The sequence below is a fragment of the Dryobates pubescens genome, chromosome 36 (genome assembly GCF_014839835.1).
Source record: "Dryobates pubescens isolate bDryPub1 chromosome 36, bDryPub1.pri, whole genome shotgun sequence".
NCBI classification, from domain to species: Eukaryota; Metazoa; Chordata; class Aves; order Piciformes; family Picidae; genus Dryobates; species Dryobates pubescens.
The window spans coordinates 3,247,731-3,271,891 of NC_071647.1; the positions used below are offsets into that span (position 1 = coordinate 3,247,731).

Genomic DNA, 24,161 nt, shown 5'->3' on the forward strand with positions numbered 1-24,161 from the left:
AAGGAGAGAGCCCCAACTCCAACCCAGGGTGGGGGGCTGAGGAGCAGGGAGAAGCTGCAGCTCTCCCTTCTCCCTGCTCCTGACCCCTCCCCAGGTGGGTGAGGACTTGGAGGGGGAGAGGGGAGGAAAAAGGGGGGGAGGAAAAAGGGGGGAACACCCACCCCCCCCACCCCCCAGGGTGTTTTTGCCACGGGGCCATTCTGGGATCTCTTTAGGGACAAAGGAAGTAAAACCAAGAGGCCAAGTCCCAGCCCTTCCCTGTGCAAACAACTGGTCACAGGGTCCCCTCTTGGCCCCCACAGCCACCTTGGTGAGTTCAATTTATTGGGGGGGGGAAAGCACACACAGAGACACAACACACACAGGTGGGGGGAATAAATGATAGGGGAGGAAAGACACACAGGAAAAAGGAAGGGGGGGAGAGGAAGAACTCTTCCTGGGAGGGGAATAAATGATAGGGGAGGAAAAGACACACAGGAAGGAGGAGGGGGAGAGAGGAAGAACTCTTCCTTGGGAGAGGAATAAATGATAGGGGAGGAAAGACACACAGGAAGGAGGAGGGGGAGAGAGGAAGAACTCTTCCTGGGGGGGGGGGAGGGAGGGAATAAATGATAGGGGAAGAAAGACACACAGGAAAGAGGAGGGGGAGAGAGGAAGAACTCTTCCTGGGAGGGGAATAAATGATAGGGGAGGAAAGACACACAGGAAAGAGGAGGGGAAGAGAGGAAGAACTCTTCCTGGCGGGGGGGGAGGGAAAGACAGGGGAAGAAAGACACACAGGAAAGAGGAAGGGGAGAGAGGAAGAACTCTTCCTGGGGGGGGGAGGGAATAAATGATAGGGGAAGAAAGACACACAGGAAAGAGGAGGGGGAGAGAGGAAGAACTCTTCCTTGGGAGAGGAATAAATGATAGGGGAGGAAAGACACACAGGAAGGAGGAGGGGGGAGAGAGGAAGAACTCTTCCTGGGGGGGGAAGGGGGAATAAATGGGAGGGGGGCACCCAAAAGAAATCAAACACAAAGGGGGTTGTACCCCAAAATTCAAACTGCCATGGTGGGCTGAGGAGGGGGGGTGGAGGGGGATTGGGGAAGGGGGGGGGGGGGGGGTCCCGAGGTGGTGGATAAAGGACAGGCTGTTAAGTCAGGTGATGTGTGAGCTTGAAATTGTTCTCTTTTCTCCTTGCTTTTTGCTTTGCTTTTTTTTGTTTTGCCTTGAAGTCTAAGGTTTGGAATCGGTTTGGAATCACCCCCCCCCCGCCCCCCTCCCCCCCCGCCCCAGGACAGAGAAAAAAAAACCCAAATGAACAAAAAGAAAAGGAAAATAAAAGCAGGGCCCCTCCCCACCTCCCCCTCCCCCCCACCCCCTGCCCCCACCCCCCCCTCCAGAACCGCCCCCGCCGCTTGCTTCCCCCCTCCACCCCCGCGAAGGGCCTTGTGGAGAGGTTGCTTGTTCAGGGGGAGGGGGCGGTGGGGTCCCCGGCGCGGGGGGCGGCGGCCTCAGGACGAGAGGGAAGAGGTCTCCTTCTGTGTCTGCTGTGCTTGTGAGCGCTGCTGCAGCACCTTCTGGCTCTCCACGTCCCGAAAATGCTTCTCCACCTGCGGGAGGGAGGAGGAGGGAGAGGAGGGGTCAGGGAGGGAGGGCGGAGAGAGAGAGGAGGGGTCGGGGAGGGGAGGGGGGGAGAGGGGAGGGGTCGGGGAGGGGGCCCCCCCACAGGGGTTTGGGGTGCTTCAAGGGGTTTGGAGATGTGTAGAGCACAGGAGGGTGGCCACAAAGCGGGCAAGGGGGAAGCTAAAGGGTTTAGAAGAGCTGTGGTGGTCTCAAGCAGGATGTCCCCCAAAGAGGGCACAGGGAGGGTCTCTCCAAGGTGGGCAAGGGGTCACCAAAAGGGTCTAGGAGACCTGTGGTGGGCAAGCAGGGTGCCCCCAAGGTGGGCAAGGGGGTCCCTGAGACAAGCAGGGTGCCCCCAGGGTGGGCAGGGGAGGGGGGTCCCTGAGACAAGCAGGGTGCCCCCAGGGTGGGCAAGGGGAGGGGGGTCCCTGAGACAAGCAGGGTGCCCCAGGGTGGGCAAGGGGAGGGGGGTCCCTGAGACAAGCAGGGTGCCCCCAGGGTGGGCAGGGGAGGGCTCCTCAGCAGGCAGGCAGGCGGTCCCCAAGGGGTGTGGAGATGCAGAGCAGGCAGGTGGGCAGGAGATCTCTGGAGTGGGCAAGGGGTCCCTGGGCCATGCTGGGGGGCCCTGGGCTGGCCCGGGGGGCCCTGGGCCAGCCCGGGGGGGGGTCCCCCAGGCCGAGGCAGCCCCCACTCACGATTTTGCGGACGTGACTCAGGGCGCTGCCCTCTTTGCCTTTGCAGTTTTCCACCTGGTAGGGAGGGGCAATGACGACTTCTTCCATCACAACGATGTTCTTCTCCTGCCATTTACAGTCTTTAATGCTGCAGGGGACAGGGAGGTCACTGACTGCAGCCCCCACCCCTCCAAAAGCCAACCCCACCCCCGCCCCGAGCTGGGTGCAGAAGCCACCAAGCACCTCCTGGGTGCCCAAGCAGGGGCTTGAGCCTGGCGGGGATGGGGAAGGTGGCCAGGGAGTCATTCCCCACCCCTGGGGCCACCCAACACCCACCCCTGAGGGCTGGGAGGCTCTCACGATGCACTCCCAGCCCCTGGCAGTGGGAACTGGGATTGTTCAGCCTGGAGAGAAGGAGGCTGAGGGGGAGGTGGAGACCTCCTGGCTCTCTACAGCTCCCTAAAAGGAGGCTGGGGCCGGGGGGGGTTGGTCTCCTCTCTCCAGTGGCAAGTGATGGGCGAGGGGAAATGGCCTCAGGCTGCCCTGGGGCAAGTTCAGGTTGGTCAGGAGGAACAATTCCTTCCCCTTGAGGGCTGCCAAGGCCTGGCCCAGGCTGCCCCAGGGCAGGGGTGGAGTCCCCATCCCCAGAGGGGCTGCAAAGCTGTGGAGATGTGGTGCCAAGCACCAGGCCCTGGCGGTGCCAAGCACCAGGCCCTGGCGGTGCCAAGCACCAGGGCCTGGCGGTGCCAAGCACCAGGGCCAGGCGGTGCCAAGCACCAGGGCCTGGCGGTGCCAAGCACCAGGGCCTGGCGGTGCCAAGCACCAGGGCCAGGCGGTGCCAAGCACCAGGGCCAGGCGGTGCCAAGCACCAGGCTCTGGCGGTGCCAAGCACCAGGGCCAGGCGGTGCCAAGCACCAGGGCCAGGCGGTGCCAAGCACCAGGGCCAGGCGGTGCCAAGCACCAGGGCCAGGCGGTGCCAAGCACCAGGCCCAGGCGGTGCCAAGCACCAGGCCCAGGCAGTGCCAAGCACCAGGCTCTGGCGATGCCAAGCACCAGGGCCAGGCGGTGCCAAGCACCAGGGCCAGGCGGTGCCAAGCACCAGGCCCTGGCGGTGCCAAGCACCAGGGCCAGGCGGTGCCAAGCACCAGGGCCTGGCGGTGCCAAGCACCAGGCCCTGGCGGTGCCAAGCACCAGGCCCAGGCAGTGCCAAGCACCAGGGCCAGGCGGTGCCAAGCACCAGGGCCAGGCGGTGCCAAGCACCAGGGCCAGGCGGTGCCAAGCACCAGGGCCAGGCGGTGCCAAGCACCAGGCCCTGGCGGTGCCAAGCACCAGGCTCTGGCGGTGCCAAGCACCAGGCTCTGGCGGTGCCAAGCACCAGGCTCTGGCGGTGTCAAGCACCAGGGCCAGGCAGTGCCAAGCACCAGGCTCTGGCGATGCCAAGCACCAGGGCCAGGCGGTGCCAAGCACCAGGCCCAGGCGGTGCCAAGCACCAGGGCCTGGCGGTGCCAAGCACCAGGGCCAGGCGGTGCCAAGCACCAGGGCCAGGCGGTGCCAAGCACCAGGCTCTGGCGGTGTCAAGCACCAGGCTCTGGCGGTGTCAAGCACCAGGGCCTGGCGGTGCCAAGCACCAGGCCCTGGCGGTGCCAAGCACCAGGCCCTGGCGGTGCCAAGCACCAGGGCCTGGCGGTGCCAAGCACCAGGCTCTGGCGGTGCCAAGCACCAGGCTCTGGCGGTGCCAAGCACCAGGCTCTGGCGGTGTCAAGCACCAGGGCCAGGCAGTGCCAAGCACCAGGCTCTGGCGATGCCAAGCACCAGGGCCAGGCGGTGCCAAGCACCAGGCCCAGGCGGTGCCAAGCACCAGGGCCAGGCGGTGCCAAGCACCAGGGCCAGGCGGTGCCAAGCACCAGGGCCTGGCGGTGCCCTGGCAGTGCTGGGTGCAGGGCTTGGACTGGGTGACCTCCAGGCCAAACCATCCTGGGAGTCCCCAGCTCTGCACTGCCAGCGCCGCAGGGCCGGCCCAAGCCACCAGGCAATGCCAGCCCCTCCCTGGGCCACCCAAGGGGCTCCCAGGCCAGGGTGGAGGGGTCAGGGCAGGGTGAAGGAGGCACCAGGGAGGGGACTTACGTCTTGTGTATGGTCTGGAAGAGCTGCTGCCCCTCCAGAGAGACACCAGCACTGATTGCATATGCCTGGCTCAGCTTCTCCTCCTTCTCCGTCCGTGCTTTGTTGGCAAGCTGCAGGGGGGCAGAGAGAGGGACAGCAGCTCAGCACCACCACTGAGGTGGGGGAGATCAACAAGAGCAGCAGCCCAACACCTCTGGGTGCTCCTAGAGCCCCCCAGCAGCACCCAACCCTGGCCTCCCGCTCCCACCTGCAGCACCTCAGCTGCCTTCACTCTGCCACCTTGCTTAGGGCTTTTGGGGACCTGGGAGTGCTGGTGGACAACCAGCCAGCCATCAGCCAGCACTGTGTCCTCATGGCCAGGAAGGCCAATGGTCTCCTGGGGGGCATTCAGAAGAGTGTGGCCAGCAGGTCAGGAGAGGCTCTCCCTCCCTGCTCTGCCCCAGTGAGGCCACATCTGGAGCCCTGGGTCCAGTTCTGGGCTCCAAGAGGGACAGGGAAGTGCTGGAGAGAGTCCAGCAGAGGCTACAAAGCTGCTGAGGGGCCTGGAGCAGCTCTGGGAGGAGCAAAGGCTGAGAGCCCCTGGGGCTGAGAGCCTGGAGAAGAGCAGCCCCAGAAGGGAGCTGAGCAATGCTCAGCAAGAGCTAAAGGCTGGGGGGCAAGAGGCTGGGGCCAGACTCTGCTCAGTGGTGCCCAGGGACAGGGCAAGGAGCACAAACTGGAGCCCAGGAGGAGAAACTTCTTTGGGGTGAGGGTGCTGAGCCCTGGAGCAGGCTGCCCAGAGAGGCTGTGGAGTCTCCTCTGGAGAGCTTCCAACCCCCCCTGGGCATTGTGCTGCTGGGCAAGCTGCTGGGGGAGCCCTGCTTTAGGATGGGGCTTGGGCCAAGTGTCCAGGCCCAGGCTCTGGCCTTTCCCCAGCAGCAGGATCTGCTCTCCCTGTTCATCACCACAAACCTATCAGGCACACTTCCAGCCTCCTTCATTCCAGCCTCCAACCCAGTGCCCTTGTGCCCCTCACCCCCCAGCCCCTGAAGGCACCCAGGCTGTTGGAGAGCCCACACAAGGAAGGGATGAGACACTTCCCTGCCCACAGCCCTGGACACATGGCCACCAAGCACTGTGTCACAGGCCCCTGCCACCAGGATGGCCCCAAGTGCCACTCAGGTGCTGGCAGCACCCCAAGCACCCCATGCCAGGGGCCACAAGTCAAGGAGCTCCTTCCAAGCCCAACCTTGAGCTCTCCCTGGCTATGGCTCTGCCATGCAGCCAGCACCATGCCCAGGTGGGGGCCTGCCTGGGCACCAAGCTCTTCAGTGACATCCAGCTTGAAGAGCTCCCTGGCCCAGGTGGCTCTGAAAGGTCTCTTCCAACCCAGCCTGTGATCCTCTGACCTCTGCACACCCAGCACTGCCAGCAGGAAGCTTCCAGCTCTGCCAGCTGTCCATGGCCCCAGCTTCACCTCCTCCCCAGCCCCTCTGCAGCTGCTGGAGCCAAGCCACCCACCTGCCCCCTTCCCAAGTCCTGGCTTCAAAGTCCTCCTCCCCAAAGTGCTCACCCTGAAGCCTCCCCAGGGCAGCCTGTGCTGAGGTCAGGCCATGCCTCCTGCAGCAGCCTCCCACCAGCACTTCCAGCAGCTGCAGGCCTCTCTCCTGCTGCCCACACCTTCCCCACCACCACCCTGTCCCCATGTCCCCTTCCCCAGAGCCTTGGACCCCCCCAGCCAAGTCCTGCCACCTTCCAAACCCAGCAAACCCTCTGGTGCAAACAGTTTCTCCCCACCAAGCAGCAGGCAGGGCTGAGCACCTCCTGGGGCTCCTCCAGAGCCTTCCCCAGCATGCCAACAGCTCCAGCATGACCAGGAGCAGGCTGTCTCTGCTCCTGCAGCTGCCTGTGCCTCCAGGGGAGGAGATGTGGGCCAGGAAAAAAGCTCTGCTGCCACTGGGGGAGGGGACAGAGCCCTGCTGGGGGCTGCACACCAGCCCCCACCCACTGAAACCATGGCTTGGCCCTCTGCTTGCCCCCCCTCCACCGAGCCCACAGCCATGCTTTGGAGGCTGGAAAGGCCCCAACTGAGTGAGCTGTCCCCCCCCAGCAAGCTCAGCCTCCTCCCAGCCAGCTCACTCAAGGGGATGACAGCAAAGAGCCACAGCTCTGGGGCAGCTCTGCCCCTGGAGGCCTCCTCCAGCACCAGGGGAGGGCCTCCTCCTCCTCCTCCTCTTCCTCCTCCACCAGGGGAGGGCCTCCTCCTCCTCCTCCTCTTCCTCCTCCACCAGGGGAGGGCCTCCTCCTCCTCCTCCTCCTCCACCAGGGGAGGGCCTCCTCCTCCTCCTCCTCTTCCTCCTCCACCAGGGGAGTGCCTCCTCCTCCTCCTCCTCCTCCTCCACCAGGGGAGGGCCTCCTCCTCCTCCTCCTCCACCAGGGGAGGGCCTCCTCCACCACCCAGAAGGGACTCCCCGTGGGTCTGGACACCCAGCTGGTGCCAGTCATGACCCTAACCTCCTGGCCAGGCCTTGGTGCTTGGGGACAAGGAGGTGAGAGCCAAAAGGCCTCCCAGGCAGTGTTGAAGGCTTGAGGGTTGAAGCTCTTTGAGGCCTGTCCCAACCCTCATGATCCTCTGCTCCCTCTTCCCAAGCCACTGGGCAGCAGGAGCCATCCCCTCCCAGCAGGGGATCCAGGAGGATAGAGCAAGCAGCAGCTCCTGGGAGTGCTGCCACCCCTCCTGGCCACCCCCTCGCTGCTGGGCTTCACCCAGAGCCACTCTGGCTCTGAAGGCAGCCCTGACCCCCACCACAGCCTGGCCTCCAGGGACACAGGGGTGTGATGGGTGACCACTGGATGGATACAGAACTGGCTTGAGGGCTGCACCCACAGGGTGGCTGTCCAGGGGTCCATGTCCCAGGGGAGGCCAGGGACAAGCAGAGTCCCTCAGGGATCAGTCCTGAGACCATTCAGCATCTGTGTGGGTGCCAGGGACAGTGGCACTGAGTGCAGCCTCAGCAGGGTTGCTGATGGCACCAAGCTGTGTGGGGCAGCAGACAGCTGGAGGGAAGGGATCCATCCAGAGGGAGCTGGGCAGGCTGCAGAGCTGGGCACAAGCCAACCTCAGGAGGGTCAACAAGACCAAGGGCAGGGTCCTGCAGCTGGGTGGAGGCAATGCCAGGCACAAATGCAGGCTGGGCAGGGACTGGCTGGAAAGCAGCCCTGAGGAGAGAGCCTTGGGGGTGCTGGGGAAGGAGAAGCTCAGCAGGAGCTCTCAGTGTGCACTTGCAGCCCAGAGAGCCAAGCAGAGCCTGGGCTGCAGCAAGAGAAGTGTGGCCAGCAGGGCCAGGGAGGGGATTCTCCCCCTCTGCTCAGCTCTGTGAGACCCCACCTGGAATACTGCCTCCAGCTCTGGAGCCCCTATTGCAAGAGGGATCTGGAGGGGCTGGAAGGTGTCCAGAGCAGGGCCAGGAGGATGAGCAGAGGGCTGGAGCTGCTCTGCTGTGAGCACAGACTGAAGGAGTTGGGGCTGTTCAGTCTGGAGAAGAGAAGGCTCCCAGGTGACCTCATTGTGGCCTTCCAGGATCTGAAGGGGGCTCCAAGAAGGCTGGGGAGGGACTGCTCAGGATCTCAGGCAGTGATAGGACTGGGGGGGATGGAATGAAGCTGGAGGTGGGGAGATTCAGGCTGGAGGTGAGGAGGAAGTTCTTCCCCATGAGAGTGGTGAAGCCCTGGAATGGGTTGTGCAGGGAGGTGGTTGAGGCCCTGGATCAGGCTGGATGAGGCTCTGGCCAGGCTGACCTAGTGTGGGGTGTCCCTGGGGGGCTGGAACTGGCTGATCCTTGTGGTCCCTTCCACCCCTGACTGATTCTAGGATACTATGACCCACATGGAGTGGGGGCTGCAGGCTGCAAGGGTCCCCAGCAGAGCACAAACCTCACCTGGAGCATCACCCAGAGGGGCACAGAACCCACTCTGGTGCCTCCTTACCCTGGGCCCTTGGGAAGGCAGAGCTCCTAGGAGGAGCAGCCCAGGCCTGGGGCAGCACCTCCAGCCATGCTCATCTCACCCAGGTGGGTTGGAGCATGAGAGTCATTTGCAGAGCCTGCTGCAGCTCTACAGGAGGCTCCATCCTCTTCTCTCAAGGCTTGGTGAAGCACCAGGTCCCTCTGCCAGAGGTGCTGGGGCCTGGGAGCAGCAAGCCCACCCAGCCCAAAGCTGCTCTGAAGCCTCACTGCTACCAAAGATGCTCTTGAGGCTGAAATCCTTGGTCAGCATTTCAGGCAGCAGCTTGGAGCAGGGGAATCCACAGCTAAGCCCTGCTGCAGGAGACCAGCAGGGAGCAGAGCAGCCTCTGAGGGGTGCAAGAGAGCTCAGAGCAGGGCAGAAGTGCTCACTGAGCTCCCAGGGCTTTAAAGAGAGGCCAAAGCCATCAGCCAGGCACTTAGAGCTCCACAGCAGGACCAGGGTGGAGCAAACAGAGAGCCAAGGGGGCTGAGGTGCCCAGGATCAGCTCCCTGGGTGAGTTCAGCCTCTCAGCCAGACCCAGCAGGGTGGAACAAAGCTGGGAGGTCACTCACCCAGGAGCTCAGAGCAAGCAGGAAGCAGAGAGGCTCAGCTGGTGGTGGCCAGAGGAGACCTCAGAGCTGCATTTCAGTACCTGAAGGGGACCTGCAGGCAGGCTGGGGAGGGACTGCTCAGAAGGGCCCTGTGGGGACAGGGCAAGGGGCAGTGGCTTGAAACTGGAGCAGGGCAGATCCAGGATGGCCAGCAGGAGGAAGCTCTCCACAGTGAGGGTGGTGAGACACTGGCACAGGCTGCCCAGGGAGGTGGCTGAGGCTCCAGCCCCAGAGCCATTCAAAGCCCAACCTGATGTGGCCCTGAGCAACCTGCCCCAGCTGGGAGATGTCCCTGCTGACTGCAGGGGGGGTTGGCTCAGATGACCTTTGAGGGCTCCTGATGACCTCTGCAGGGTCCCTTCCAACCTGCTGCAACCTGGGCAACCCCAGCAGCAGGTCACAGAATCAATCAGGTTGGAAAGGACCTCAGAGATCATCAAGTCCAAGCTGTCACCCAGCACCTCCTGACAACTCAACCCTGGCTCCAAGTGACACATCCAAGCCCCTCTTGAACACCTCCAGGGATGGGGACTCCACCACCTCCCTGGGCAGCACATCCCCAGGGCCAATCTCTCTTGCTGGGAAGAACTTTTTCCTCACCTCCAGCCTAAACCTCCCCTGGCACAGCTTGAGACTGTGTCCTCTTGTTCTGGTGCTGCTTGCCTGGCAGAAGAGACCAACCCCCAGCTGGCTCCAACCTCCCTGCAGGGAGTTGCAGAGAGCAAGAAGGTCTCCCCTGAGCCTCCTCTTCTGCAGGCTAAGCAACCCCAGCTCCCTCAGCCTCTCCTCACAGGGCTGTGCTCCAGACCCCTCCCCAGCTTTGTTGCCCTTCTCTGGACACCTTCCAGCAGCTCAACCTCTTTCCTAACCTGAGGAGCCCAGAGCTGGACACAGGACTCCAGGTGTGGCCTGAGCAGTGCTGAGTACAGGGCAGGATGAGCTCCCTGCTCCTGCTGGCCACACTGTGCCTGCTGCAGGCCAGGATGTCCTTGGCCTTCTTGGCCCCCTGGGCACACTGCAGGCTCATGTTCAGCCTACCATCGACCAGCACCCCCAGGTCCCTCTCTGCCTGGCTGCTCTCAGCCACTCTGCCCCCAGCCTGCAGCACTGCCTGGGGTTGCTGTGGCCAATGTGCAGCCCCTGGCACTTGGCTGTGCTCAGCCTCCTGCCCCTGGGCTCTGCCCCTCTGCAGGACCCTCAGGACCTCCCCCCCCAGAACAAACCAAACCATCACCTCCGAGCCCCCACCCGGGGGGGGGGGAGGGCAGTGAAGGCTTTCCAAGCTGCCTCAGTCCCTAGAGGAGAGAGAGCTGCTCCCTGGGGCTGCCCCTCTGCCTTTGGCAGGCCCCCAGGGCAGAGAGCCCCCCGGGGGCAGGGCCTCACCTTGCTGACGTTGAGGGACGCGAGCGGCGGAGGCGTTTCCGTGCGGTCGTTGAGGATTTCCACTTCTGAGACGTACTGGAGGTTTATGAGCAGGATGTCTGCGTGGTTGGGCTTGCCACTGGAAGAGGGGCACTCTGGGGGGGGCAGAGGTCAAGGCAAACCACAGCCAGGCTCACCCCCCCCCCCCCCCCCCACCCGAGGAGAGCAGGAGCCAACCGGCGCGGGGGTTGGGTTAGAAGCGGAGGAGGGTTCGGGGTAGGAAGGGACCAAGGAGCTCAGGCAGCTCCAACCACCCTGCCCCCCAGCCTGCCCCCCAGGCTGACCCCAGCCTGACCCCAGCCTGCCCCCCAGCCTGCCCCCCAGGCTGACCCCCAGGCTGACCCCAGCCTGCCCCCCAGGCTCAGGCAGCTCCAACCACCCTGCCATGGAGCCCAGCTCCAGCCTGCCTGCCCCCCAGCCTGCCCCCCAGGCTCAGCCAGCTCCAATCACCCTGCCATGGACCCCAGCTCCAACCACCCTGCCCCCCAGCCTGCCCCCCAGGCTGACCCCAGCCTGCCCCCCAGCCTGCCCCCCAGGCTCAGCCAGCTCCAACCACCCTGCCCCCCAGGCTCAGCCAGCTCCAATCACCCTGCCATGGACCCCAGCCTGCCCCCCAGGCTGACCCCAGCCTGCCCCCCAGCCTGCCATGGAGCCCAGCTCCAGCCTGCCTGCCCCCCAGCCGGCCCCCCAGGCTCAGCCAGCTCCAACCACCCTGCCATGGACCCCAGCCTGCCCCCCAGCCTGCCATGGACCCCAGCTCCAGCCTGCCTGCCCCCCAGCCTGCCCCCCAGCTCCAACCTGCCTGCCATGGACCCCAGCTCCAACCTGCCTGCCCCCCAGCCTGCCCCCCAGCCTTCCATGGACCCCAGGCTGCCCCCCAGGCTCAGCCAGCTCCAACCTGCCTGCCCCCCAGCCTGCCCCCAGCCTGCCCCCCAGCTCCAACCTGCCTGCCATGGACTCCAGCTCCAACCTGCCCTGCCCCCCAGCCCGCCCCCCAGCTCCATCCTGCCTGCCCCCCAGCTCCAACCTCCCTACCCTGCCCCCCAGGCTCAGCCAGCTCCAAGGCCTGGCTGGGCAGGTGAAGCCCTCCCTGGCAACAGCCTTCCCACACAGGAGAGGAAGCTGGGAGGCCTGGGGAGCTCTGGGCCCTCTGAGGGGATGGGATGGAGCTTTGGGAGGCAGGACTGAGGCAGAGCCAGGAGAGGAGCTCCCAGCCCCCCCCAGCCCAACACTCTGAGCCAGCCTGCTGGACATCCCTTCAGACCTCCCTGCAGCAGCAGCTCTCCTCACCCAGGGGCACCAGCACCCTCCCCCCAGCACCCCCAGCCCACCCCAGCACAGGTCAGCAGTCCCCCTCCAGACCCACATCACCCCCATGGGGTGCTGCCTGGGGCCCTTCTCCCAGCTCCAGCCTCCAGCCCCCAGCCTCAGCTCTCTCCCAGCCCCAGCCCCCAGCCCAGCTCTCCCCAGCCCCAGCCCCCAGCCTCAGCCCAGCTCTCCCCCAGCCCCTCCATCACTCCCATTCCCTCCACAAGCCACCCTCAGCATTTCTTTCTGCAGCTCCCTTCCAACACCTCTCCCTGGGCTGAGGAGCCTCTTCCTGCTCTTCCCCATCCCTCCCTAGGTCACAAACCAGAGCACATCCCTTTTCCCCCCCCCTCCCCACATCTCTCTCTGTCTTTGACCTCTTGAGCCCTGCCTTCCTGCCTCTCCCTGACAGGGAGCAACCCCAGACCCTCATCCCCTTCACTCCCCCATCCTCACACCACCTCCTGGCCCTCCTCACCCCCAGGCCTCCCCACATCTCCAAACCCCACAGTCCAGCCCCTAACCTCAGAGGACCTTTGTGGTCTCTTCTTACAGCCCACTCAGGGCCCCCCCCAGAGCACAGAGAGCTCTCCTGAGCCCCATCACACAAATACCTCCTATGGGATCCCCCCCCCCCAGGCCTCCCCCAACCCCTCCAGGCCTTGCCCACCACACAGAACCTCACTGTGCCTCCCTCTGCACCCCCAAAGAGGCACCCACTCCCTCCCAGGACCCCCCCAAGAGCTCCTTGAGATCCCTCCCAAGAGAGAGGAAGGATTCTCTCTTCCCACCCTCCCTGAGCCTTGCACTGTGTCCTTGCTCCCCAACAAGGTCTCCCCCCCCAAAAGCCCTCACAGCCCTGCAAGAGATCCCCCCCACCCCCAGGCATCCTGCTGTTCACCTCCCCACAACCCCCCAGGGACTCTCCCCCCAAAACACTCCACTGAAGAGCCCCTCACTCCTCCCAATCACCCCAACACAGGGCTCCCCACAGGCTATTAACCCTGCCACACAGCTCCTCACTCCCCCCAGACCTCCTCCTATAAGGCAGCCCACTCCCCTCCCCCCCATAACCCCACTAAAGGGCTCCCAAATCCCCCCCAAACCCACCCTAGAGTACCCCACTGCCCCCAGACCTCCCCCTCTCCTCTCCCCAAAATCAGCTGCAGGGCTCCTCACTCCCTCCCCAAACCTCCCCTAGAAGCTGCCCCACTTGCCCCCAGCAACCTCAGTACAGAGCCCCTCATTTGCCCCCCAAAACCTCTAAGGCATCCCATTCACCCCCAACTACCCCATAGGGGCCCTCTACCACCCCCCAAACCTCTAAGGCACCCCCACATGCCCCCCATTAGCCCCAGCAGAGCTCCTCACTGCCATCCTATCCTCTCTCCAAGGCACCCCCAGATCTCCCCCATTGACTCCAGCACAGGGCTCCTCAGTGCTCCCCCAAACCTCTCTCCAAGGCACCCCCAGATCTCCCCCATTGACTCCAGCACAGAGCTCCTCACTGCTCCCCCAAACCTCTCTCCAAGGCACCCCCAGATCTCCCCCATTTACTCCAGCACAGAGCTCCTCACTGCCATCCAAACCTCTCTCCAAGGCACCCCCAGATCTCCCCCATTACCCCCAGCAGAGCTCCTCACTGCCATCCAAACCTCTCTCCAAGGCACCCCCAGATCTCCCCCACTGACTCCAGCACAGAGCTCCTCACTGCTTACCCCAAACCTCTCTCCAAGGCACCCCCAGATCTCCCCCATTGACTCCAGCACAGAGCTCCTCACTGCTTACCCCAAACCTCTCTCCAAGGCACCCCCAGATCTCCCCCACTGACTCCAGCACAGGGCTCCTCACTGCTCCCCCAAACCTCTCTCCAAGGCACCCCCAGATCTCCCCCATTTACTCCAGCACAGAGCTCCTCACTGCCATCCAAACCTCTCTCCAAGGCACCCCCAGATCTCCCCCATTGACTCCAGCACAGAGCTCCTCACTGCTTACCCCAAACCTCTCTCCAAGGCACCCCCAGATCTCCCCCACTGACTCCAGCACAGGGCTCCTCACTGCTCCCCCAAACCTCTCTCCAAGGCACCCCCAGATCTCCCCCATTACCCCCAGCAGAGCTCCTCACTGCCATCCAAACCTCTCTCCAAGGCACCCCCAGATCTCCCCCACTGACTCCAGCACAGGGCTCCTCAGTGCTCCCCCAATCCCCCCCTCTAAAGCACCCCCCTCCCACCCCAGGTACCCAGCACATGGCCCCCCCAGGGCACCCCCTCTCCCCCCCCGTAAGCATCTCCTGACCGTTTCCCAAACCTTCTCATACACTGCCCCACTGCCCCCCAGTAACTCCAGCACAGAGCTCCTCACTGCCCCCAACCCCCCCCCTCCAGGGCACCCCCTTCCCCTCCCCGCAGCTCCAGGCCGCCGCTCCTCACCCCCTCCCCAAACCCCGCTACAGATCCCCCCCGGTAACCCCCTCCAGGGGGCTCCGCACCCACCCCCTCCTCAGCACCCCCCCCCCAGCACCACCCCACCCCACTAAACCTTCTCCTTACCCCCTCAGCCCCCCTCTCCCCGCCCAGCCCTCTCCTCTGCCCCCCGCCCCATCCCCGGGCGCCCCGGCTCGGGGCCGGGCGGGCGGCGGAGGCCCGGGCGGGCCCTCGGCCGGGCCTCAGCGCTGGGGGCGAAGCTTTTTGCCGAAGGGATACTGAGCGCCAGCATCTTGCTGGGGTAGTCGAAGGCGACGACTTCGCCCTGCAGGCGCTGCTCCTGGCAGGTGCGGCAGGACACTTGGCTGCCCACGCTGAAGTACTCGCCCGGCGCCGCCATCTTCTCCCCTCAGCCCGCAGCGGCCGCCGCGGCTCGGCTGGGCTCGGCTGGGCTCGGCTAGGCTCGGCTGGGCCAAGCGCGGCGGGGCGGGGCCGCGCCGACGTCACCGCGCTGCGACGGGGGGCGGGGTGACCTTGGCCCGGGGGAGGAGGGCCGAGGGCCCGGCCCGGGTTCGGTGGCCCCGCCCTCTCGCCCTAGCCCCGCCCCGCCGCCCCCCCTTAGCTCCGCCCCGCGACTCCTGCCCCGTCTTTCTGGCTCCGCCTCGTGCCCATTGGCTCCGCCCCAGCCCCCTGAGCTCCGCCCTGCTCCTTTAGGCCGACCCCTCAGCATCTTAGCTCTGCCCTGCAACCCCTCAGCATTGCCCTGCAACTCCTTAGCTCTGCCCTGCATCCCCTCAGCATCTTAGCTCTGCCCTGCAACCCCTCAGCTCTGCCCTGCAACTCCTTAGCTCTGCCCTGCCTCCCCTCAGCTCTGCCCTGCCTCCCCTCAGCTCTGCCCTGCAACTCCTTAGCTCTGCCCTGCAACTCCTTAGCTCTGCCCTGACTCCCCTCAGCTCTGCCCTGCAACTCCTTAGCTCTGCCCTGCCTCCCCTCAGCTCTGCCCTGCCACTCCTTAGCTCTGGCCCACACCTCTAGCTCCGCCCCACACCTCTAGCTCCGCCCCACATCCCCTTAGCTCCACCCCACACCTTTAGCTCCGCCTCATGCCTCATTAGCTCCACCGCTCACCTCTTGCCCCTGTTTCTTGCTCTGCCCCATATCCATTGCTCCGCCCCGTCCTCCTTACCTCCACCCTGCTCCTTTAGCCCCACCCCTCATCTGCTCTTAGCTCCGCCTTGAATCCCCTTTGCTCCATCTCACACTTCTAGCTCCACCCCATATCCCTTTAACTCCACCTCACACCTCTAGCTCCCTCCTGCATCGCCTTAGCCCCGCCCCATGTCCCCTTAGCCCCGCCCCATGTCGCTTAGCTCCGCCCCATGCCTCTGGCTCCGCCCCTCACTTCTTGCCCTGTGTCCGGCCCTCCACTCCTATCCTCCTTAGATCCACCCTGTGGCTCTTTAGCTCCACCCTGCTCCTTCTTAGCCCTGCACCACACCTCTGTCTCCACCCCTTGTCTCTTGCCCCACAGCCACACCTCCAGCTTGTGTCTCTTCATCTCTGCCCCACATCCCCTTAGCTCTGCCCCATGCTACCTAAGACCCACCCCTACCTTCCTTAGCTCCGACCCACGCTTCTAGCTCCACCCAGCCCTCACCTCCTGCCCCTTCGTTTCTTGCTCCACCCCACATCCATCACTCTGGCCCCTGGGTTGTCCTTTCACCCTGCCCCCTATGCCTCACTCCGTCCCGCGCCTTTCACTCCGCCCTTCTTGCTCCACCCCAACCCGTTGCACACTCTGCTGGATCAAACCCTGCGTGATGGCCGAGCCCAGAGAGCGCTGGGGGATGGAGTTAAAGCTCAGATTGTGGCTGGTCACAATTCGGTGAAGGGTCTGGAGAGAACAGGTCCGGTGAGGAGCAGCTGAGGGAACTGGGGTTTAGTGTGGAGAAAAGAAGGCTGAGGGGAGACCTCATTTCTCTCTAGACGTCCCTAAAAGCAGGTTGGAGCCAGATGGGAGTTGGTCTCGTCTCACAAGTCAAAAGTGACAGGACAGGAGGAAATGGTCTTGAGTTTAGGTTGGACACGAGGAAAATCTCTCCCCAAAGGGTTCTCAAAGACTGGCCCAGGCTGCAGTGGTTCAACTGGGAAGAAGTTCTTCCCCATGAGGGTGGTGAGAGCCTGGCACAGATTGCCCAGGGAAGTGGTGGAAGCCTCATCCCTGGAGGTGTTTGCAGCCAGGCTGGAGGTGGCTGCGAGCAACCTGCTGCAGTGTGAGGCGTCCCTGCCCATGGCAGGGGGGTTGGCACTGCCTGATCCTTGAGCTCCCTTCCGACCCTGACAGTTCGATGAGTCTCCATCCCTGGAAGCCTTTCCAGGCCGTTAGATGTGGCGCTGGCAGGGTTAGATCGCGGTCGGAGCTGATGATCGGGACGGTCTTTCCCACGCCTCGGGACTCTGCGTCCGCGGCTCGCTCCGCGCTGCCTTCTCCTCTCGCGGCCTCGCCCTCCCCGCGCGGTTTGTCCCTCGCGGGGCGCCATAGCCGGCCGCGGGCGCGGGGACCGTTGGGAAGTGTAGGCGGAAGAGGCCCGGAGCGAGCCGTGAGTGGGGGGGATGGGAGCGGGGGATGGGCGGTTTCCGTGGCACACCCTGCCGCTGGCACTCCCCCGGTGCCGCCGTGGCTGTGGGAAGCGCTGAGGAGTGCTGCCGGTAGGGCCGGGCCGCCCCCGGCGGCGGGGTCTGGTCTAGAGAGACCCCCAGGGGAGGGCCTGGGCCTGCTCCAGCTCCGGGAACACCTCGGGTCTGCTCCGGAGAAACCTCGGGGAGGTCCCCGAGGACCCCAGAAAGGACCTAAAGAGGTCAAGGGAGAGCCTAGGGAGACCCCCAAGACCGGACACCAGACCCAGCACAGGGAGGTCCCAGGGAGGCTCTGAGCCTGCTCCAGGTCTAGCCCGAGACTCGAGAGACCCCCCGGGAGACCCTAAGCCGTTTCCAGGGAGACCCCAGGAAAGCTCCAGGGAGGTACCGTGTTGGCGCCGGGGAGCCCCAGGCTCTTTGGGGTAGCCTGGTGAACCCCACATTGAGGCTCCTGGGATGTGCCCGCCCTGGGCCAGCCCTGCCCTGTGCCCCCATGCGTGCGGCCCCCGGGCCCAGCACCGGTCCCCAGCAGGAGGTGGCGATGCTGCCTGGCACTGCCCCCTGCGCTGCGGCTCTCTGCACCGAGCCACGGGGAGGCCGCCAAGGCTTCCCGTGGCAAACGGCTGCCTGGGGCCGTGCCGGCGCTGGCAGCACGCAGCCAGCCGTCCCCTCCGGCTCACGCCCGGCACCGGAGCCTGCCGCGGGTGACGTCCGCCCCGCGGAGCTACCTCCCGCCCCCTTCCCAAGGTCTCCGCCTGGCAGGCGGGCTCTGTGCCGGCGCCTCAGCTCCGATTCTCCCTCTCTCTCTCTCTCCTTCCAGCCCGGCGATGGATTCCCTGTACACTGCCGGGATCCGCTTCGCAGAGGTGCTGCAGGCCGGGCCCCCCTGGCTGGAAAAGTTCTGGATCTTGGTGACTTCCCAGGCCGATCCCAAATGCGTCTTCACCGTCGCTTTCCCCCTGGCTTATTTTCTCGGCCGCAAGGTGGGGATGTTGGTGCTGTGGACCGGCCTGGTGTCAGAGTGGCTCAACGTGGTCCTCAAATGGTGAGGGGAGAGCTGGGAGTGGGGGGGGGGTGTCACAGGCGACACCCCCAGGGCTGCGCCGGGGGCATGGTTACCACGGCAGACACACAGCAGGCTGCCTGTGGCCTGTGCCAGGCTGCTGAGGTGTGGATTATCTGCAGGTCAGCCCAGCTGTGCTGGCAAAGCCTTCAGGAACAAACCCCAGCAGGGATCAGAGCATTATTAGGGGTGGAAGGGACCTCAAGCATCATTCAGTTCCAAGCCCCCCTGCCATGGGCAGGGACACCTCACACCACAGCAGGTTGCTCACAGCCACTTCCAGCCTGGCTGCAAACACCTCCAGGGATGAGGCTTCCACCACCTCCCTGGGCAGCCTGTGCCAGGCTCTCACCACCCTCCTGGGGAACAACTTCTTCCTCACATCCAATCTCAATCTCCCCACTTCTAGTTTGGATCCTTTCCCCCCAGTCCTATCACTACTGCCAGCTGCAGCCCTGGGAGCCACTGGGGTGGGTGGTGAAGGGCACTGGGCCACCTCCAGCTGTTCAGCTGCTCTCTGGTTTCTCTCCTCCCCAGGTTCCTCTTCGGGGAGCGCCCATTCTGGTGGGTCCAGGAGTCAGGGCTCGCCAGCAAGGGGCTGCTCACCCTGCGCCAGTTCCCTGTCTCCTGTGAGACTGGGCCAGGTGAGTGAGGGGTGGAAGCTGTTCCCTTGTGGCTCCAGGAAGCCCTGGAGATCCCTAGGGAAGGGCAGCAGGGACTGGGAGGCCCCATCTGGATGGGAGTGATGGCAGGAGGGGGGAAGATGCTCCTCGGCCAGCGCCTTGTGGCAGAGCCAACGAGCGAGTGGCAGGAGGCAGGCTGGGAGCCACGGCTCCTGGCACGGCACCAGCAGCACCAGGAGAACCACAGGAGGGTCTGCCAGTGGCAGGGAGCAGGGCTCACACCTCCCTGCCTACATCTACACAGGCATCAATCACCTTGTGCCACCCTCATCCTCGAGCTGAGCCCCCCGCAGCCATCAGCCGGGAGGGCACAGGCAGGGGCTTGGCACAGCAGCTGTGTGCCCAGCTCCCTCGGGTGACCTCAGCTGCTCACCCCGCTGGGACATGCTCCTTCTGTGACCCTCTTTGTGCTTGCCTTTGGCAGGGAGCCCCTCAGGCCACTGCATGATCACAGGGGCAGCCCTCTGGCCGGTTGTCACCGCTCTGACCACGCTGGCATCCCAGCGCTCCAGGAGGTGAGTTCTGGGATGGGAGAGGCAGCACTTGGGTACCTCCAGAGCTCCTTTGGAAGAGGGCCCATGGCAGGGAGGTTGGAACTGGGTGATCCTTGAGGTCCCTTCCAACCCTAACTATTCTCTGGGCAGCAGGCAGCAGCTCATGGAGGGCACAGCTCTGCCCTGGCAGCTCTGCCTGCCCCACAGACCCCCCCAGGCTGCTTCTCCTATAGCTTCTTCACCACTGCTTTGCTCATTGCCCCTGCCAAGTGGGGCCAAACCTGCCCTACCTGCCACAACACTCTTGGGAATACCAAGCTGGACCTGCCAGCTGCCTTTCCAGCACTGACAACCCCCTTCTTTCCTTCCCCTTCTCCCCCTTCTTTCCTCCCCCCCCTCCCCCCTTCCTTCCTTCCAGCCCAGTGCTGAAGCTGCTCCCCTTTGGTGCCTACCTCCTGCTCCTGGTGGCTGTGGGGCTCTCACGGATCTTTGTCCTGGCCCATTTCCCCCATCAGGTGGTCTCTGGCATCCTGGCAGGTGAGTGAGGGAACATTCAGTCCCTCCACCCTGAGCCAAACCCCTGGGCCAAGGTGTTTTGGGCACCTTACCTTCCCCACCCCTTGAGCTCCCTTGATCCATCCAGACCCAGTGAAAAGTGGATCTGTCATGAGGTTCCTCAAGGCCACTGCAAGCTTCTGCAGCTGGCTTTGGGCTTCCCCCAGTATCAATCCAGGCTGGGGATGAAGGGCTTGGGAGCAGCCCTGTGGAGAGGACTTGGGGTGCTGAGGAGTGAAAAGCTGGAGATGAGCCAGAGCTGAGTGCTGCCAGCCCAGCCCCAGCCTGTCCTGGGCTGATCCCCAGCAGTGTGGGCAGCAGTGTGGGCAGCAGGGGCAGGGAGGGGATTCTGCCCTCTGCTGTGCTCTGCTGAGACCTCCCCTGCAGTGCTGGGGCAGCTCTGGAGGCCTCAGCACAGCCAGGGACCTGGGGGAGCAGGGCCAGAGGAGGCCACAGCAATGCTGGCAGGGCTGGAAGCCCTCTGCTGGGAGGCCAGGCTGAGAGAGATGGGGTCCAGCCTGGAGAAGAGAAGGCTTCAGGAAGACCTCCTGGTGGCCTTTCAGTGCTTAAAGAGGCTGAGCAGAAAGCTGGGGACAGACTTCTGAGCAGGGCCTGATGTGACAGGATGAAGGGGGGTGGTTTGAAACTGAAAGAGAGAGATTCAGACTGGAGAGAAGGGAGAAATGTTTGACTCTGAGGGTGAGGAGAGCCTGTCCCAGGCTGCCCAGAGAGGTGAGAGATTCCCCATCCCTGGAACCACTCCAGGTCAGGTTGTTTGGGGCTGTGAGCAACCTGCTCCAGCTGAGGCTGTCCCTGCTGACTGCAGGGGGGGGTTGGACTGGATGAGCTTTAAAGGTTCTTCCCCCTCCAGACCAGTCTGTGATTCCCTGATCCCAGTACCCCAACCTGCCTGTCCTCACCCTGCAGGGGCAGCCCTGGGCTGGTGGCTGCAGGCTCACACCCCAACCACCAGTCCCCCAGGCTTCTTCGTGGCTGCTGCACTGAGCCTGCTGCTCAGCTCCCTCACCCTGCACAGCCTGCTGATTGCTGCTGGCATCGACATCGACTGGTGAGTGCCCAGCAGGGCAGGGGCCAGCCCCAGGGCTCTGCCCCCCAGGCTGCTGTGGGGCCAGCCCCATGGATCTGCCCCTCAGGCTGGTGTGGAGCTCACCCCAGGGATCTGCCCCCCAGCCAGCCCCAGGGATCTGCCCCCCAGGCTGGTGTGGAGCCAGCCCCAGAGATCTGACCCCCAGGCTGGTGTGGAGCTCACCCCAGGGATCTGCTCCCCAGGGATCTGCTCCCCAGGCTGGTGTGGAGCTCACCCCAGGGATCTGCTCCCCAGGGCTCTGCCCCTCAGGCTGCTGTGGAGCTCACCCCAGGGATCTGCCCCTCAGGCTGCTGTGGAGCTCACCCCAGGGATCTGCTCCCCAGGGATCTGCTCCCCAGGCTGCTGTGGAGCTCACCCCAGGGATCTGCACCCCAGGGATCTGCTCCCCAGGCTGCTGTGGAGCTCACCCCAGGGATCTGCTCCCCAGGGCTCTGCTCCCCAGGCTGCTGTGGGGCTCACCCCAGGGATCTGCGCCCCAGGCTGCTGTGGGGCTCACCCCAGGGGGCTCTGCTCACTCCTCCTCTCTTTGCCCCCTCCCAGGTCCATCCGTTTGGCCACCACGTGGTGCTCAGACCCCGCCTGGCTCCGCCTGGACACTCGCCCCTTCGCCTCCATCTGCCGGGACAGCGGCAGCGCCCTGGGGCTGGCCCTGGCCGCCGCCTTCCCGCCGCCCCGGGGGCAGCGGCTGGGCTCCGGGCAGCGCCTGGCCGGGGCGGCGCTGGCCCTGCTGGCCGTGCAGGCTCTGCACCGCCTTCCCCAGCCGGGGGGCAGCATGGCCCTGTGGTACAGCACCAGGTTCCTCCAGTACGCCGCGGGGCCCTGGCTGGTGGCCTGCCTGCTGCCGCGGCTCGTCCTCGCTGTCACCCACTCGCGGGGCTCCCCCCACTCCGAGTAGGGTCCCCCCCACAGGGTCCCCATCAGCCCCTGCACCCTCCTCTCGGCTTTGCCCTTGGCTGTGCCCACTGCTGGTGGCTGCTGGCCTGGGCACAGCCACCAGCTCCAGCCAAGAGGGCACTGACACTCCCCCTGTGAGACCACAGGCCAGTTTAACCCCGCCCAGGGCACAGCATGGGGCAGGGGAGGGGGCACCGAGCTGGGGGTGCTCTGTGCCCAGCAGGTCTGGGGACACAGCGTGGGGACAACCCCAGCCCTGGGGTCACCACCGACAGGCAGCACCTCCCCCTCAGCCCCCTCCCAGCTGCCCCAGTGCAACCAGTTCAGTTTCCTTGTTTGCAGAAGAGGTCATGACCCCCCCAGCACTCCCCACCGGGGTCCCCCCCTGTGTTGGGGTGGTGCTGGGGGGCACATTTCTAACCAAATACAACCAGTTACCAACCTGCTGGCTCTGTGTCCTTCAGCAAGTGGGGGGGGACACACACTGGGGACCCCCAGGGGCCAGGCTGGGGAGGGGGTAACAGTGAACAGAACCCCTGCAACCCCCTGGAGCTGAGCTGGTGCAGCTCCACACTTGAGACTACACCAAAGGGGAGAGGGAAACTGAGGCACACAGGGTAAGCATGAAGCCCTGGGGATATCCATCAGACAGGAGAGGGACAAGGGAGTGGGAATCAGAATCACCTGGGCTGGAAGGGACCTCCAGAGCTCCTCCAGTCCACTCACCTGCAGTATCTCCAGGGCTGGGACCTCAACCACCTCCCTGGGCAGCCTGCTGCAGTGGTCCAGCAGCCTCCTGCTGCAGAACTTGTTCCTCACATCCAACCTCAGTCTGCTCTGCTCTCATCTCCAACCACTGCCTCTTGCCCTGTCCCTGCAGGCCTTTGGGAACTGTCCCTCTGCAGCCTTCCTGTAGCTCCCTTCAGGTACTGGAAGGTTGCTCTAGGCTCCCCCTGGAGCCTTCTCTTCTCCAGGCTGAACACCCCCAGCTCTCTCAGCCCGTCCCCATAGCAGAGGTGTTCCAACCCCCTGATCATTTTTGTGACCCCCTCTGGACCCTCTCCATCAGGTCCAGGTCCTTCCAGTGTTGAGGGCTCCAGAGCTGGATGCAGTACTCCAGGTGAGGTCTCAGCAGAGCAGAGCAGAGCAGAGGGGCAGGATCCTCTCTCTCCCTCTCTGGCCTCACTGCTATGGATGCAGCCCAGGTGCCCTCGGCCTCCTGTGCTGCCAGCTCACACTGCCTGCTCCTGCCCAGCTTCTCCCCCCACCAGCACCCCCCAAATCCTCTTCCTCAGGGCTGCTTTCTCTCCTCTCCTCCTCCCCCATCCTGCCCTGGCAGTGAGGATGGTCCCAGCCCAGCTGCAGGGCCCTGCACTCGCTCTGCTCAGGAGCTTCACCTGGACCCCACCTCCGCAGCCTGTCCTTTTTTCCTTCAGGGTCACACAAACGCTTTGGGGGGCCCCCCCCCCCCCCAAAAAAAAAAAACACCCCAAAAGGCTGTGTGTGTGGGGGGGGAGCCTCAGATTATTGCCAGAAACAGGGTTTTTATTTATCCAAGGACAAACATCAGTTTAACATCTTACAAAATACTCAACTGGAAACCATATCCAGAGCGCGAGAGCGGCGGCGACGGACGGGAGGGAAACGGAGGCAGGGCTGGGGAGGGGGACAAAAAGGGGAGGGGGAGAGGACAACAACGAAGTGGGGACACACACACACACACACACAGACAGACAGACACACAGACAGACAGACAACACCAGCCCAAAAGCAAAAACGGCCTCGCTGCTGGAGGTCAGCACCCCTCGACCCCCGGGGAGCTGTGTAATGAGGGGAGGGGGAGGGGGGGGGATGGCCTATGGGAGGTGTTTGCCCCTCCTGGGATGGGGCTGGGGGGGTGGGGGGAGGTGGTGGCACAACCCCCCACCCCCTCTACCACCACCATGAAAAGGGGGCCTGAGTGACCACCAGCACCCACCACAACCCCCTCCTCATGCACATCCCCTTTCCCTCCTCCTCACCCAGCGTGCCCCAACCCAAACTGAGCTCAACCCAAACTGCGCTCAACCCAACCCAAATTGAGCTGAGCTCAACCCAAACGGAGCTCAACCCAACCCAAGCTGAGCTCAACCCAAACTGAGCTCAACCCAACCCAAATTGAGCTGAGCTCAACCCAAACGGAGCTCAACCCAACCCAAGCTGAGCTCAACCCAAACTGAGCTCAACCCAACCCAAATTGAGCTGAGCTCAACCCAAACGGAGCTCAACCCAACCCGAGCTGAGCTCAACCCAAACTGAGCTCAACCCAACCCAAATTGAGCTGAGCTCAACCCAAACTGAGCTCAACCCAAACTGAGCTCAACCCAACCCAAGCTGAGCTCAACCCAAACTGAGCTCAACCCAACCCAAGCTGAGCTCAACCCAAACTGCGCTCAACCCAACCCAAATTGAGCTGAGCTCAACCCAAACTGAGCTCAACCCAACCCAAGCTGAGCTCAACCCAACCCAAATTGAGCTGAGCTCAACCCAAACTGCGCTCAACCCAACCCAAGCTCAACCCAACCCAAGCT

At 64.2% G+C, this 24,161-nt stretch overlaps 2 protein-coding genes across 2 annotated transcripts; one reads left to right on the forward strand and one right to left on the reverse strand.

Annotated features, from left to right (window-relative positions):
- Window positions 1-1,437: 1,437 nt before the first annotated feature.
- Window positions 1,438-14,645, reverse strand: LSM12 (LSM12 homolog). Its single transcript, XM_054176903.1, has 5 exons — window positions 14,437-14,645; window positions 10,385-10,518; window positions 4,407-4,516; window positions 2,304-2,430; window positions 1,438-1,595 (listed from the first exon to the last, which is right to left on the reverse strand). The coding sequence occupies exons 1-5, from the start codon at window positions 14,555-14,557 to the stop codon at window positions 1,497-1,499; spliced, it is 591 nt and encodes a 196-aa protein (XP_054032878.1). The 5' UTR covers window positions 14,558-14,645; the 3' UTR covers window positions 1,438-1,496.
- Window positions 14,646-16,951: 2,306 nt separating this feature from the next.
- Window positions 16,952-21,596, forward strand: G6PC3 (glucose-6-phosphatase catalytic subunit 3). Its single transcript, XM_054176892.1, has 7 exons — window positions 16,952-17,015; window positions 17,615-17,839; window positions 18,395-18,501; window positions 18,965-19,055; window positions 19,453-19,571; window positions 20,517-20,658; window positions 21,238-21,596. The coding sequence occupies exons 2-7, from the start codon at window positions 17,622-17,624 to the stop codon at window positions 21,590-21,592; spliced, it is 1,032 nt and encodes a 343-aa protein (XP_054032867.1). The 5' UTR covers window positions 16,952-17,015; window positions 17,615-17,621; the 3' UTR covers window positions 21,593-21,596.
- Window positions 21,597-24,161: the final 2,565 nt, after the last annotated feature.